The 17,984-nt window shown below is 38.2% G+C and overlaps 1 protein-coding gene across 3 annotated transcripts in view; it reads left to right on the top strand.

Annotated features, from left to right (window-relative positions):
• The window catches only part of LOC124556701 (1-acyl-sn-glycerol-3-phosphate acyltransferase alpha-like), a 713,163-nt gene that overhangs the window by 661,786 nt on the left and 33,393 nt on the right, over positions 1-17,984 (top strand). For all 3 annotated transcript variants that reach the window (XM_047130675.1, XM_047130677.1, XM_047130674.1), the window contains one exon: positions 15,325-15,506. In XM_047130675.1, the coding sequence (XP_046986631.1) occupies positions 15,325-15,506 (182 nt within the window). The remainder of the gene's footprint in view (positions 1-15,324; positions 15,507-17,984) is intronic.

Genomic DNA, 17,984 nt, shown 5'->3' with positions numbered 1-17,984 from the left:
TACCATGTGATCAATACAAGTTTCATTATATTTAGTTACTCTCATAGGTTTATCTATTTTTATCTTTAGGTTGTATATGTGTGGTACGTCCAGTATTGTCTTAGTGCTGTATTTTGCCTTGTGCCTATGTTAAAATTGTCAATAATTGTTAAGTAAGCATGTACCTATAGATACTGAAACCAGTATTTTACAAATGCAGACTGCCTGCTATTCTGCCTCCTCCTCACCTCAACAAACTAAAAACCTGAATAAGACACCATGCTGTAAACAAATACACATTTTTCCACTCCACATTGTACAAGGTGCTAACAAGATGTAATAAGTATTAGGAAGATGCTGTGGATAGTTTACATAAATATGGAGAGCATCTTTGACATAGTACCACAGCATGCATGTTCAGGTAATTATTTCTCATAGTGTATGGTCCCAGAGGACAGTTATAATAATAATAATTATTATTATTATTACATTATATTATCTTATTAATTGGTAGCTCTGCTTCCATTTCACAGCATAATTGTAAATAAAGGCAGACACCATTAATGTAACACCTACTATTGTTATTTTCTTGAATATAAGTAACACACTTTCATGTAACAGATGTCACAGATACCTAGGTTAAGTTAAATTTAAAATTTCCTTTTAAATCTCAAAGTAACTCAGCACTGTGAAACTCAGAGTTGCTGGAACCTACAAAGCTGAAGTTGTTGATGAGCACTTTTAGAATTTCCATGTTCTAAACCTAAACCAGTACACTGGTCAAAAGTATGTGTGGATCAGTCAAAACACCCCAATACATTCTTGAAAGGATGTATTTTTAGGACAACCTGGAGAAAAATTCATCAGTATCAGTACATAAAGAGGAAAAGGGCTATTCTGTTCACACAGACTTGTTGGCTGCACAGGGATCCATGCTAGAAATTAGAAGCTAAAGAAGACTTCAGCACTTTGTACCACATTCATTTCATTGTAAATTAAAATAGTTTGTTTCATCAGAACACTAGGGAGCTGAAAAACCAGATAGATGAGTTTCTTGTATGTCTAGAAGGTGTAGAAAATTCTGAAGTGATCTACATCTACATACATACTCTGCAAGCCACCATATGGTGTGTGGCAGGGGGTACACTGTATCACTACTAGTCATTTCCTTTCCTGTTACACTCGCAAATAGAGCAAAGGAAAAACAACTGTCTTTATGCCTCTATACAAGCCCTAATCCCTCTAATCTTATCTTCATCATCTGTACATGAAATTTATGTTGGCAGCGGTAGAATCATTCTGCAGTCAGCCTCAAATGCCAATTCTCTAATTTTCTCAATAGTTGTCCTTGAAAGAAATGTCCCTTCCCTCCAATGATTCACAGTTGAGTTTCTGAAGCATCTCCATACTGCTTGCATGTTGTTTGAGCTTAACTGGTAACAAATCCAGCAGCCCACATTTGAATTGCTTCAATGTCTTCCTTCAATCTGACCTGTTGTGGATCCAAAACACTCAAAGAGCACTCAACAATGGGTTGCACTAGTGTCCTGTAAGTGGTCTTCTTCACAAATGGGCCACACTTTCCTAAAATTCTACCAATAAAACAAAGCTGACCGTTCACCTTCCCTACTACAATCCTTAACATGTTCATCTCATTTCATATTACTCTGCAGTGTTACACCTACATATTTAATTAACATGACCGTGTCAAGCAGTATTGGAGGTAAGTGTGGACTGTAAAAATAGTGGAGGGAGACTAAGAGATGAATACAGTAAGCAGATTTAGGACATAGATTGCAGTAGTTATGCTGCAGCAAACCAGTCTTCGGACTGAAGACCACAGTAAAAACACCAATAATGGTTAAAATAGAGCATGCTACACTGTACATAGGAGTTTTTTGTTAGCGTAATGTGCAAGCTGTTTCATAATAAATAAAATTACAAAAGAAGTATTCTGCAGTGAAAACTCAAAAGCATATGCTTATAGGTTCTGATCTGCACAAAAACTGCTTGTTTTGATATTTTTTTATTTGTGTCCAACTTTTACATATGTTACAACTTCTCCTTTTTTACATGTTCACTCTAAATGAAAATGATTCTAGTCTTTAGTCCCTTACATTTTACTTCTGCTTGTGTTTTCATGATGTTCAGAACGGCACAGAACATCTATCACATCCAAGAGCACCTACTGTCTTTGTAACTGGAATTATTACATTCGTCTTGAAGGATGAGGTATTTTGCTTGTCTCATGCACTTTAAACACCAGATGGAAGAGTTTTGTCATGGCTGGTTCTCATAAGGCTATTGGTAGTTGTGATGGAATGTTGTTTACTCCAGGGGCCTTACTTTTACTTTGGTTTTCCAGTGCTCTGTCACATTATTTTCACAACATTGTATCTCCCATCTCATATTCACCTACATCCCCTCCCTTTCTGTATTATTGCCATCAAGTTACTCCCCCTTGTATAGACCCTCTATATATTCTTTCCACCTTTCCCTTCCTTGTTTAGTACTGGTTTTCCATCTGAGCACTTGATAGTCATACAACTGCTTCTAAATCCTTACAGTTGTCCTCTGGGCATTCCTGCTTACCTATTTTGCACTCCCTGTCAGTCTCATTTTTTAGACTTTGTATTTATTTTTGCCTGCTTGATTTGCTACATTTTTATATTTTCTCTTTTCATTAGTTAAGTTCAGTATCTCCTGTGATATCCAAGGATTTCTACTAGGCCTCGTCTTTTCACCTATATGACCTTCTATTACCTTCACTATTTCATCTCTCAAAGCTACCTATTCATCTTCTGCTGTATTCTTTCCCCTGTTCTAGTCAATAATTCCCTAATGTTCCCTCTGAAAATCTCAACAATCTTTGGTTCTTTCAACTTATCCAGGCCCCACCTCCTTAATTTCCTACCTTTCTGTAATTTCTTCAGTTTTAATTTGCAGTTCATAATGAATTAGTTGTTGCCAGAGTTCACATCTGTCCCTGGAAATACTTACAGTATGGAATTACTGTTTGGGGAAATTAAAGCAGCAACAACAGAAAAAGAATTTTTGTACTGCAAAAAAGAGCATTAGGACAATTTTGAATTAAAAAAAAACAGACTTTTATACAGAACTGTCTTTCATAATCTACACTGCTGGCCATTAAAACTTCTACACCACAAAGATGACGTGCTACAGACACGAAATTTAACCGACAGGAAGAAGATGCTGTGATATGCAAATGATTAGCTTTTCAGAGCATTCACACAGGGTTGGCGCCGTTGGCGACACCTACAATGTGCTGACATGAGGAAAGTTTCCAACCGATTTCTCATACACGAACAGCAGTTGACCGGTGTTGTCTGGTGAAACATTGTTGTGATGCCTCGTGTAAGGAGGAGAAATGAGAACCATCACGTTTCCGACTTTGATAAAGGTCGGATTGTAGCCTATCACGATTGCGGTTTATTATATCGTGACATTGCTGCTCACATTGGTCGAGATCCAATGACTGTTAACAGAATATGGAATCAGTGGGTTCAGGAGGGTAATACGGAATGCCGTGCTGGGTCCCAACGGCTTCGTATCACTAGCAGTCGAGATAACAGGCATCTTATCCGCATGGCTGTAATGGATCATGCAGCCACGTCTTGATCCCTGAGTCAACAGATGGGGACGTTTGCAAGACAACAACCATCTCCACGAACAGTTCGACGATGTTTGCAGCAGCATGGACTACGAGCTTGGAGACCATTGCTGCGTTTACCCTTGATGCTGCATCACAGACAGGAGCACCTGCGATGGTGTGCTCAATGACGAACCTGGGTGCACGAATGGCAAAACGTCATTTTTTTTGGATGAATCCAGGTTCTGTTTACAGCATCATGATGATCGCATCCGTGTTTGGTGACATCGCAGTGAACGCACATTGGAAGCTTGTATTTGTCATCACCATACTGGCGTATCACCCGGCGTGACAGTATCGGGTGCCATTGGTTACACATTTCAGTCACCTCTTGTTTGCATTGACAACACTTTGAACAGTGGACGTTACATTTCAGATGAGTTATGACCCATGGCTCTACCCTTCATTCGATCCCTGCAAAACCCTACATTTCAACAGGATAATGCATGACCGCACTTTGCTGGACCTGTACGGGCCTTTCTGGATACAGAAAACGTTTGGCTGCTGCCCTGGCCAGTACGTTCTCCAGATCTCTCACCAATTGAAAACGTCTGGTCAATGGTGGCCAAGCAACTGGCTCATCACAATACACCAGTCACTACTCTTGATGAACTGTGGCATCGTGTTGAAGCTGCATGGACAGCTGTACCTGTACATGCCATCCAAGCTCTGTCTGACTCAATGCCCAGGCATATCAAGGCCGTTGTTACGGCCAGAGATAGTTGTTCTGGGTGCTGATTTCTCACGATCTCTCTGCCCAAATTGCATGAAATTGTAATCACATGTCAGTTCTAGTATATTTGTCCAATGAATACCCATTTATCATCTGCATTTCTTGTTGGTGAAGCAATTTTAATGGCCAGTAGTGTATAAGTATTGAATTTTTCATCTATGTACATATGGAGAACAATACTTTCATTAATCAAAGGCAATACATTACTAGAAAAAAAAGCAGATGTTCATTTATACCACACAAGAAATAAAGGCCTGCTGAATGTATCACACAGATTGAGAGTTCCTGAAAAATATGCTCCCTACTCAAGTGTACAACTTCTAAAACACCTTACTGAGAGTCTACAAACAGTATAAGTGAATGGACATTCCAGAAACTACTTTTATGTGTACACTGTAATCATTTAAAAATATTGTATTTATTTATTTATTTTTATTTACTGTGATACATATACCACAAATCCATTTATGCTTGGTAATGCAAGGCATTACCAAGCATTTACATTTAACTCATTATTATATTGATATCATTAAGGACTACAGACAAAGATTAAGAATACAAATTAAAAAATAATAATAAAAAAGGCAATCAGTGAGTTCTAATTACACTCACAAACAGAGGTTAAGCTACAATTTTCAGATATCACTTAAAGTTATTTATACAGTAAAAATAGACCATCTTCTTGACTTACAGAACATAATTAATGTAATGAAAGCAGCAAATCACATTAAAGCAGGAATACACAGAAATACATGGGAAATAATCTTATCTATCTCTGTTAAAGAAAATGGAAATTTGTGGTAAGTACTATGGGACCAAACTGCTGAGGTCATCGGTCCCTAACCTTACACTCTATGTAACCTAACTTAAAACTAATGTAGGCTAAGGACAACACACACACACACACACACACACACACACATACACACATACACACACACACACACACACACACACACACACACACACACACACACACACACACATGCCTGAGGGAGGACTCGAACCTCCGATTTGCACGAACCGTGACAAGGTGCCTCAGACTGCACAGCTACCCCGCACTGCTCTGCTAAAGAATTCATCTTTCCAAGCAAGAGCTCCTTTAGTTTACTTTTAAGTAGTATATGATTACCCCATAGATATTTTATATTACTTGGAAGACTGTCAAAGATTTTTGTGCTTGTATATTTTACACCTTTTTGCACCAGAGACAAAATTTTCTGATCATAGTGTATGTCACATTTCCTTATTGTGTTATGATGATGGAGAGATTCCTTTATTTTAAGACACAAAGGAATTACAGAATTGGCTATGAGTGGGCATTGATTAAAATCAATGGGGAAAGTTGAAAATTTGTGCAGAACTGGGTTTCAAACCAAGGTCTGCTGCTTACTAGTTAAATGAGCTGACCATACATATACAGTGGTCATCATAACTGCATGGGTTAACCTAGCACACCTCCTGCCAGACCCAAATTCTCAACTTATCCACACACTACTTATGTAGCCTCTTGCCCATTATCCTCATTACTTGTGGCATTTCACCGATTCCCGCAACAGTTCGATTTTGGTTTGCATCTGCACTGAAGAGATCATAGGCTGTCCTCACCTTAATTATATATATGAAGTGTCTGTTCTTTCAGAACATTGGCTGTGAGTGAGAATTGATTCATATCAGTTGAGAAAGTTGAAAATTTGTGCCAGGCTGGGATTCAAAGCTGTCTCTCCTGCTTACTGGGCAGATGCACTGACATGTCCAAAAGAACAGGCACCACAGTCTATGTATGTAATTAAGGCAAGGACGACCCTTGTTTCTTCAGTGCCAATGCACACCAGGCTTGAACTCTTACAGGAATCAGCAAAATGCCGCAAGTAATGAGGATAGCGGGCAAGTGGCACCACATTAGTAGTGTGTGGTGAAGTTGAGAATTTGGGTCTCGTGGGAGGCATGCTAGGGTAGTCCATGCAACTGCAATGACCACTGTGTCAAAATGGTGCAATGGTCGGTGCATCTGTCTCATAAGCAGGAGACCTGGGTTTAAATCCCAGTCCAGTACAAATTTTCAACTTTTCTCATTGATTTGAATCAATGCCCACTAATAGCCAATGTTCTGTAATTTCTTTGTGTCTTAATCCATAGTGGCTGCTGGATCAACAAGGTATCTGTTGTTTTGAACATGCCCAAAAGAACAGACACCACATATATACCATTCATTTAATATTAAGAAGGACTGTGAAGTGTGGATGTCATGATTGAAAAGGGATATTGTGAGGCAGTGGTTAGTACCCCTATTTGCTTAAAAAATTATGACATGAGGTTCTTGGATACACTCCACACAAAATTTGGACAACCTTTTCCTAACTTGCAAAGACATTTTGACAGTGGTGAATTGTCTCAGAAGATTATTCCATAACATGTAAGTGAATGTAAGTAACCAAAGTAGTTAGATTTTGAGATGCTGATGTCTTTGATTTTGGCGTTTACCCACATTGCAAATGGTGCTGAGCTAAGTCTTCCCTATTAAGCCTACTATCTATATGAACACCTAAGAACTTCAAACAGTGTATGTGCTGTATCTACTGGCTCTCATGTGCAGTGTTTACCTCCTGTGAGCTTTTGTGATTAGAATGGAAATGAATGTAATTGGTTTGCTGAATTTACTGTGAACTAGTTCAGAACATCTGCAAGTAATTGTCTGGCATTTAACTCTAGGTTGGTGAATGTTTTATTGTCTGTCACAATACTTGTGTCATCTGCAAACATTGTAACTGTCTGCCCTGTAGACAGGATTTGAGCCAGTTGCCCATATTCCCTCAGATTCAGTAGTGGCATGCCGGTCAAAGGCCTTAGACAGGTCACAAAATATGTCAACAGGCAATGTCTTCTTCTCAAGGCATTCCCAAAATGTTATTGGTAAATGAAAATACACCTTCAATTGTGGAGATGCCTTCTCTGAATCAAAGTACAGGTAATAGTAACATAGAGATCCATGTATACATTTTTCCTTTGTTACTTCTGCTTTTGGCCAAATTGGTGGTCTTTAGTTTATTACGTTCACTTTCAGTGTTTTCAGCCTATCAGCCAGTGCTTTGCTTCCTCCATTGGTCTGCACACAATTACGTGCAGTGAGTTTGTAGTTTCAATGAGTTTGGATTTGTCAATGTGCTCATCACATTACACACTTACATCCTGTGTTAGATGGATTTGTGTGTGTGTGTGTGTGTGTGTGTGCCACAAGACTTGGAACTTTGTGGACGACTGCTGTTATACACTGAAGAGTCAAAGAAACTGGTACACTTTCCAAATATTGCATAGAGCGCCCGCGAGCACACAGAAGTGCCATAACACAATATGGCATGGACTCGACTAATGTCTGAAGTAGTGCTGGAAGGAATTGACAGCATGAATCCTGCAGGGCTGTCCATAAATCTGTAAGAGTATGAGAGGGTGGAGATCTTTTCTGAACAGCACGTTGCAAGGCATCCCAGATATGCTCAATAATGTTCATGTGTGGGGAGTTTATTGGCCAGCAGATGTGTTTAAGCTCAGAAGAGTGTTTCTGGAGCCACTCTGTAGCAATTCTAGATGTGTGGGGTGTCGCATTGTCCTGCTAGAATTGCCCAAGTCCATTGGAATGTACAATGGACATGAATGGCTGCAGGTGGTCAGACAGGATGCTTGTGTATGTGTCACCTGTCAGAGTTGCACCTAGAAGTATCAGGGGTCCCATGTCACTACAACTGGACATGCCTCACACCATTACAGAGCCTCTACCAGTTTGAATAGCTCCTGCTAACTTTTAGGGTCCATGGATTCATGAGGCTGTCTCCATACCCATACTCATCCATCTGCTTGATACAGTTTTGAAATAAGACTTGTCCAACCAGGCAACATATTTTCGGTCATCAACAGTCCAATGTTGGTATAGCAGTTGTACCTGCTCTATTTCTTCATTTAAAACTTGAATGTGGACTGACTGTCTCTGGACCAAAAATTGGGCCCTTATATATCATCACAATAATAGTTACTGAAACTACACAGTGTTTAAAGTTAAATTTACAGAAATTACAATTAAAACTTAACTCATTAAATTAACTGAATACAATGAAGTTGCGTCTTCGTAACAGTTTCTTCTACTGGCCTAGATGATTTGCTTAAATCATGAGATTAACAAATATCATTATGCAAACAATACTTTTGACAAAACTGTTAATTACTTTGGAATTAATTCTGGGGTGGTTTTGCTAACATGTTTTCGAATAGAGCCAAATAGATACTTTAAGGTTACTAGCATTTCTTCTTCCAAATGTTTATAATTAGTATAGAATTTATATTTGTTTACATGTAAACAATAGAATTCAAGTTATGAAACTGTTACTGATTTTGCCCTATAACAAAAGATACTAATAGGAATAGTCAAAGTAAATTAGAAAAATCAATTACATACATAAACCTAAGCACAAAATTAGATCTGGTGTTATATTCTTTAAAACTGAGGGCCAACCTTTCTCTTTTATGGAAATGAGATAGTATTCACATATGTTAATGGTAATTAGCTAAAATTGAAAAAAATGAATTCTAAGGAGGCAGATGGCAAAACAAGAGGGGAATTAAAATTATCCCAGCTTGCTTCATCACATCAGGTTAAGGCAGGGCATAAAGCTTTGTGTTGTGCAGTCATCAAGGGTACATGAGTGTGGGCCTTTGGCTCTGAAAGCCCATAGCGATGATATTTCACTGAATAGTTTGCACGCTGACAGTTGTTGATGGCCCAGCATTGAAATCTGCACCAATTTTCAGAAGGGTTGCACTCCTGTCACATTGAACATTTCCCTTTAGTCATCATTGGTCCTGTTCTTACAGGATCTTTTTCTGGCTGCAACAATATCGGAGATTTGATGTTTTACTGGATTCCTGATATTCATGGTACACTTGTGAAATGGTCGTATGGGAAAATCTCCACTTCATCACTACCTCAGAGATGCTGTGTCCCATCACTTGTGCACCAACAATAACACCATGTTCAAATTAACTTAAATCTTGATAACCTGCCGTTGTAGCAGTAACTGATCTAACAACTGCATCAGACACTTTTTGTCTTATATAGGTGTTTCTAAGCACAGTGCCGTATACTGTATGTTTACATATCTCTGTATTTGAATACGCATGCCTATACCAGTTTCTTTGGCACTTCAGTGTATTTTTTTGTTTTCTCTTTTGATGCCTGATAACTTATGAGAATTCATAAAAATTGGGGGTACAACTTCACTTAACCCCATACTCTCTGCCATCTTGAACACAGTTGAATATGATACATGTAAACTACTTGTAGTATGTTTCTAGATGCATTGATTGGCTTACTTATCAGAGAAGAAGAAACAGTTGCTACTTTGTGGAGGTTTCTGTGTAGATTTCTTAGAAGACTGTGACAGGAAAAATGAACTGAAATCATTTTTTGGCTGTTTCAATCTGATTTCAGTTGTATATTTTCCAGCTCATGTAGCAAATTAGCAGGACTCTGATTAATAACATTTTTATACGTGGTGCTCAGAATGAACTTTCTGATAATGATGCACAATTAATTTAAATATACAATGTAGAATGTTAGGCACATTCATACAGAGCAGTCTGGCTTATTAATCATAACAGAGTATAATATTTGAAGACTGATTTAAAAGTGGTTGTAAGGGATGGGGTATATGTGGAAAGAGATGCTAATTTGAAATCCAATATATTATATAGTAAATTGGTGTTACTATTTGAAAGTAGCTTTACTATATAGTTATCCACAAAGTCATTAAGAAAGTAATTAAGTCATAAATAACTAAAGAGATTAAAATTTGATGAAAGGGGAAAAGAGAAACTGGTATAGAGGATGGAATAAGTAAAGATTTGATATTATTAGCATTCTACAAAACATACTATAGCATTTTCAGGAAAGTCACTAAAAAGTCCAGAAATATGCACTCCTGACAGATAATAAGATTAAAACTGTATGGAATATTGGGAAATGGGAGACAAGACAACCAGTCAGTGTACAATATACCATAGCAATTAAACTAAATGATAGTGTTGTGGCTGATAATTCACAAGTAGCAGGTATTAAATATAGTAGCAAAAGTAGGATGAAATGTTTGAGTTTAAGAAGAAAGAGAATATATTAAAAAACACATTTCTATAAAACTGTAGGCAGCTAGAAATAGCACCAACATCCTTTACTGAAATTAAAAAAACTATAAAAATTAAAAAAAACATAAGTTCATGTGGTGTTGATGGAATTTCCATCTGAATTTTTAAAAATTGTTCTAATTTTATAAGTACTGTTCTTAGTGATATACATAATGCATCACTGGCATAGGGAATTTTTCTAGACAGATTAAAGTATGCAGTTGTTAATCATCTTTATTAGAAAGATGACAAGGAAGACTTCAGTAATTATCATCCAGTTTCTTTACTGACATCTTTTTGCAAAATATTCAAAAAAGTAATATACTCAGGAGTTACTCTCACATTTAAGAAGAAACAATTTTCTTAGCACATCACAGTTTGGATTGTAACAGGACTGCTTGGCTGGGAATGCTGTTTACAAATTCACTCACCGAATATTACATGCCCTAAATAATAAAATATTGACAGTTTTTGTTTTGTGATTTCTCCATGGCATTTCTTGCATAGATCATGTTACTCTCTTAGAAAAACTTAAGTTTTACAGAATTTATGGCTTTTCACACAATTAGTTGGAATCATACTTAGTAAACAGAATGCAAAAAGTGTGATGAGTAATTCAAACAATGTTGAAAGAAGAGAAAAATTTAGTGGCTGAAGAGAAATCATGAAGGGAGCCCTACAATGTCCAGTTTTGAAGCTACACATATTCCTTATTCAGGGTGTCTCTCCTAAGAGTCATCAGACACATTTTCTCTGGTGTTTTGGCAGATATTTGCAATTTCTTTTTTGCCATGTGTTGCTGGAGTCAGCCCAATGAAGTAGTACTCATCACATCTCTTAAGTGAAATACAGTGTCAACAGAAAGCATCAGTCTATTTCCTGTTACAAACAAAATTATTTTTAAAATGGAGTTTTATTATTTTATCAGTATGAACTAACAGGGACATTAAAACTCATGGAATAACCAGTACACCACCAGTGACAGCACTGCCCTGGTCCACAATGACTGTTACTGTCCTGCAGCAGGGCTGTTCAGTCACTGCTGGAGTACTGGTTTTTCTTCCTGTTTTACTGTTCCTGTTAATTCATACCAATGAAATGAATAGTGAAGTAGACTAATTAGGCCCCTCTATTGAATGGACACATAAAATTACATTTTCAAAATCATTTTGTCTGTAACAGGAAACAAACTGACACTTTCCATCTACACTGGACATTGCATGAAAGACGTGATGAGCAGTATTTGTTTAGGTTGACTCCAACTACACAGTGCAAAAGTGTAACCACAGATATCTACCAAAACATCAGCCAAAATGTGATTGGTGCCTCTTAAGAGACACATCGTATATGTGAATGACCTTCCATTTCACATTTGTCAAGCAATATTGAGGAGACTTTTTTAAAAAGTTGATAAATCCTCAGTCGTTAAAAATTTAGATTTTTGTAGTTACAAATCAAGCTTGTTACAGTGACAACTTGCTGAAATAGTTTTATCAAAAGCTGTTGTTATAGGTTGTTGAAAACCCTAGGTTTTTGCAAAACTTGATATTTGCTCTCACCCATTCAAATCAAAATTCAATAAATGGAGACTGTGTTTTGCTTCTAAGAGACCTAAAGAGAGAATAACTGTGTAGGAAATTAATGAGACAAGCACTTGCCACCAAAACCAACCAGCAATAGAAATAAATTAGTGGTTTACACAACGGTGTTAACTCGTGGTCATGGCTCTGTTTGATCCATTTCTATCAGGCAGAAGGAACACCAAGAAAGAAGCAAAAAGGAAGATTACTGCTTTGTTAAAGTACAGCATAAGGGAAAAAATGATGGCTGGATTGTATCTGTATGTGCCACAACAGTTCAAGCAACATCAGGGCTGTCCAAAGACAGATTCTCCAAAGGAACAAGATTTAGAGAAAAAGAAACAATTAATAACTAGCCACAAACTCTGTGCACAAATGTTCTATGCAATAATGAATCGTGAAAAATCCAAATGTGGTTGAAGTATTTCATGATATGCAACAGAACCAGCCAATACCAAAGCTCTCTGTAGGTGAGGTATTCTATAGACAATTTGTGCATTAGGATTTATTCCCAAGCACAGACAAAGTAAAGGACTGCTTTTTATGCTTGGTTTGAAACAGTACTGAAAGAATGCAACCAAGTTGTCTCTGCTCTACTGGATTTTCTCAGAAACCTTGCAGTGTCCCAGCCAGAAAATGGTCTGAATGCAATTCATTTATTTTTGAACACGTTCTTTCACTGACTGAATATTATGAAAGTTCTTGAACAACATGGCATCATCAAGATACTAAACAAATGTTGGTAAACAAAGGATTTCAAGCCCAGTGATCTAAGATGCCTTTCAAAATAACAGCTCAGCAAGTGATGACATGAAAATCTTAAGAAGAATGTATTGTCAGTATTGGAAACTTAATGGAAGTGCAGTAGACGATGAGGTGCAAAAATCTAGAAACTGCAGGCAGGAAATGAGGTTGGTTGGTTGGTTGTTTCGGGGAAGGAGACCAGACAGCGAGGTCATCGGACTCATCAGATTAGGGAAGGACGGGGAAGGAAGTCGGCCGTGCCCTTTGAAAGGAACCACCCCGGCATTTGCCTGGAGTGATTGAGGGAAATCACGGAAAACCTAAATCAGAATGGCCGGACGCGGGATTGAACCGTCGTCCTCCCGATTGCGAGTCCAGTGTCTAACCACTGCACCACCTCGCTCGGTCAGGAAATGAGGAAAGTAGCCACCTTGGAAAAGTAGAACAAGTCAGCAAGAAAAACAACAAGAATGTCTTAGAATTTAGGAGGAGTTTTAACAGAACAGAAGGAGCAGAAGAGTTTTATAAGGACATTGTTGAAAGCAATCAACAGATTTGCATTTAAGTGTTGTTGTAACTTGTATTTTGTTTTGTATTTCAGTAGTGTTTGTTGCTACTTTGTGCCTCTGCTTATCTAACACTTATGGAACAGCATGATACTAAAGTGTTATATTGTAATTATGTGATTATGTGAATTACACACTAATAAGTAACCGTGAGCTTAGGAGTACTACAGGAAAAGTGGCAAGTTTTTACAAGACATCAATTGAGAATACAAAGTTGTGTATTTGAGTATATGATAATGTAACATGTTTCTATGAAACATAAAGTTATTAATCTCATATAGCTAACACCAAACATACCACTCTGCTGCATGTCATTTTCCATGTACATATACATACAATGAATCAGTCAATAAACATACGCATATGTTACTGCAGCAATATTTCACTAATGAATGCATGAACTTTAATTTCATAGAGGTATACTTTCAACCAGTCAGCTACTTACATCAGCTACTTACATACCTCTTAGGCTCATATTACATGTCAGATAGATTTGTTTTTGGAGTGGGTCCACCATGAGCAAAACACAATCTGTTATTTTTCTTTTTATTCCCCAGACCTGTTTTGTGAAGTTACAACTTCTACAGTGTGTTTTATGTTATGTTATTGTTACCAAATGATGCAGATTTTTGGATTTTATGTGTTTCAATGTAGTTTTTTTGTTTCACAGTTTATCATTTTTGCCAGTTTCCCCATTATCTTCACTGTGAAGGCCTCCACTAAGTAACTTTCTGTTTTTTGTAAACAATGACACAAAAAGTTGCTTAGTGCAGGCCTTCACAGTGAAGATAATGGGGAAAGGAGCAAAAATGACATACTGTGAAACAAAAGAATTACACTGAATTACATAAAATCCAATAAATCCACAGTATACGGCAACAAGAAGATAACATAAAATCCTCTGATGATGCTGTAGCTTCAGCAAAACATGTGTGGGGAATGAAAAGAAAAATAAGAAATTGTATTTTGCTCAAGGTGAACCACCTCCAAAAACAAATCTATTTGTACGCAAACATGGACAGAAGACCTTCAACCTCAAGATGATTATATCTCAGATATATTTTTTTCCATTTAAAATTAATGTGTAATGTTAGGAGGTCTGTAAGTATTGTAGATATATTTGGTTCTTTGTCAATTGTGTAATAAGTATTTATTTGATCCTGCAATCCTCTTGGCATCAGCCTCTGTGAGCCCCTGTCCTGTACTCACCTCTACAGCTATCCCCATACCTCTCTTTCCACTTTGCCCCATCGATCTACACTCACACTGTCCTCGTCCTCTGTTCTATCCTCCCATCCCAACCCACTCTGTCACATCATTATATGCCCCATGCAACATCCTGTAGCTCTGACAAGGCAAGCTTGCAAGTGCCACATTTCTATCCTGTTCCCTTGCTACCTGTGTGTGTGTGTGTGTGTGTGTGTGTGTGTGTGTGTGTGTGTGTGTGTGTAAATGTTTTGCATTAGTTAACTCTGAAGGAGGGCATTTCTTGTTTATGTCCCTGTTGACTGCTCAGTGCCCATGACTATTTGAATAACGAGTACAATTTCTATCTTGTATCTGTTTCTGTCAACTGTCCCATCCCTTGATTGGTGGATGTTTAACCCTCTTCCTTCCATTACTTGCACTTAATCCAGGACTTTCCATTACCATATGAATGTGTATTTATGTAAATCACAGCCTGAAATCAGTAACAATTCATCACAAGTAATAACGTTTGATGTTGGAGGGAGAGTGAAATCGATGTTGTTGTACTGTGATTTAAATGGAAATTTTGATCCAGAACAGTAAATTTGTAAATATTGTTTATGATATTGCCATTTCATTTTCCATTTAATGACTATCAATCTAGTAATAGAAACTGTCACATTTTTTATGTTGCAGGTATGTTTAATTTGTGGGAAACAATGGGAAGATGCACTGTCATAGCAAGGAGAGCTGTGTTTTGGGTTTGGCCTTTTGGACTTGCAGCCTGGCTAGCAGGCCTAATATTTATTGACAGAGGTAACCCTGAGCAAGCTAGGAAACAAATAAATATTGCAACAGACACTTTGAACGCTAAAAAGGTATACTAAGATAATTGAGTAAATTGTGATATTAGATTTTTACTTTTAATGTATAGAACAGTTTCCAATAAGCATATGAAAACTATCAAAAGTGAAATGGACCTTTCATACCATACCTCAGAAATTTCATGTGATTGCAAAAATTAAGGATATTTGGGAATAAAGTGTAATTCAGTTTATGTGTAGAGTAAATCACAAATTACTGCAGTCTCATACTACACTGATCAGCCTAAACATTATGGTCACCTACCTAATAGCCAGTATGTCCACCTGTGGTGCAGATAAAGTGGCAGTATACTGTAGCATGGAAGCAATGAGGGATTGGTAGGTTGTTGGAGGGTGTGTACAATATTCCTTGGCCATTATGGTGCCTTGCACAAGTTCCAATGGACCCTTGGATGCCCACATGAATGTTCTCCAGAGCGTAATGGAGCCGCCACCAGTTTGTCTCCATCCTGCAGTAGTGGTGTCAAGGAACTGTTCCCCTGGAAGACAATGAATTCGAGCCCTCCCTTTGACATGCTGAAAGAGGTATTGGAATTCATCAGACCACCCACTGCACCAACATCCAGTGCCCATTTCAGTCATAGTTGCCGATGTCGTGGTGTTAACACTGACATGTGCAGGGGCAGTCGGCTGTGGAGGCTCATCATTAGGAGTGTTTGGTGCACTGTTTTCAGACACACTTCTACTCTGACCAGCATGAAAGTTTGATATTATTTCTTGTACAGTTCAGCATCTGTCCTGTTTTACCAGTCTGCCCAGCCTACAACGTCCAACATCTGTATTGAGGGGTGGCCGCGCAACCCCATAATGTCTAGATGTAGTTTCACCTTGGTTTTGCCACTTGTTGAAGACACTCACAGCAGTACTTCTCAAATACTTGAGAAGTTGTGCAATTTCCGAAATGCTCATGCCAAACCTCCAGGTCATTGCAATCTGTCCTTGGTCAAACTCAGGTAGATCGTGCACCTTCCACATTCTACACACGGACAGCACACTCACTGATACTACATGCACTGTGCATTTGTGACAAGCAGTCATTCCTAAGCAGGTGATGCTGCTATCTCCTGGATGGTTTTATATTAACAGTAGGTTGGTAGTCATAACATTCTGGCTGATCAGTGTATTTATCACATATGTGTCAATATTTCAATGCAGAGGACAGCCTATTTGTGTTATTACATAGAAAATTATATGATATGAGTAGTTCCTCAAACAAGTTCAGAGTGTTGTGTAATTATGCAGCCCACTGACACTAGAGAGCAAATTATATTAGATCTCAGATGTATTCTGCTGCTGAGAAACCAATCTGCCTTCCAGGCCAAAGATATCAGTACTTCAAAGGGTCCATTGAGAGGTGTGAGCCATACTGCCATGTGTATTAACTTGCTATAGAGAGGCAGTGGGTATGTTGTTATAAACACCAATAAGTAAGAATTTTAGTCTCTCTCTGACAGTTTGCATACCATAAGAAAAACAAGACAGTGAGTAAGAGTTGTAACTGATACCCTTCTTGTAACTTGTTTGTCTACATTTCAGTTAGTTTGAAACAGGAATTTGTAGTGAGCTTCATCATGACCCTGTGGATGAGTTGGTTTACATAAAGACCTAAGTTACTAGCAGCATATGATCTCAACTATTTGTAACACATAATCACTTTCTCTTTGATGTCTGATGGTTTAATATAGTGCCTTACAAAAAACGTGAAGCACCTAGAAGCAAGGTTGGAAGTCAGTGTAATTTCTTACACATACACACCATTGATGGGTCTTTAAATTTCAGTTCTCTGATACAGGTATAAAGACCACCATAGGGCAATAGTGTTATAGGTGTCAGGTCTGGTAGGGTATATATGTGGCGTGAACAGTGCCAGATATTGAGTGATCACTGCACAGGACCCGGGGGCGCTGTGTACTCATATGAGACAGTATTCTCGGCACCCGACATTTGGCCAGCTGGTCTAATAATGTAATATCCAGAACTGTGGGGCATCAGCAGCTTATGGTCTTGTGGTTAGCATTGCTGACTCTCGTTCCTGGGGACATGTGTTCAGTTCGCAGGCAGGTTGAGGATTTACTCTGCTCAGGGCTGTGTGTGTATGTTATCCTCATCAGCATTTCATCATTACTGACATGCAAATCACCAAAGTGGCATCAAATAGAAAGACTTACAACAGACGGCTGAACTCCCCAGAAGGAGACTGCTAACCAAAAATGCCAAACATACATTTCATTACATTTTTCTTTGGGCATTTGGACTGTCTGGGAATGTGAGGGCTGGTATACCCATTGTCAAAATTCCAGTCAAAATGGTTCAAATGGCTCTAAGCACTATTGGACATAACATCTGAGGTCATCAGCCCCTAGACTTAGAACTACTTAAACCTAACTAATCTAAGGACATCACACACATCCATGCCCAAGGCAGGATTCGAACCTGCGACCGTAGCAGCAGCGTGGTTCTGGACTGAAGTGC

Source organism: Schistocerca americana, chromosome X, assembly GCF_021461395.2.
Source record: "Schistocerca americana isolate TAMUIC-IGC-003095 chromosome X, iqSchAmer2.1, whole genome shotgun sequence".
Taxonomy (NCBI): domain Eukaryota; kingdom Metazoa; phylum Arthropoda; class Insecta; order Orthoptera; family Acrididae; genus Schistocerca; species Schistocerca americana.
This window is presented reverse-complemented; position numbering and strand designations above follow the sequence as displayed.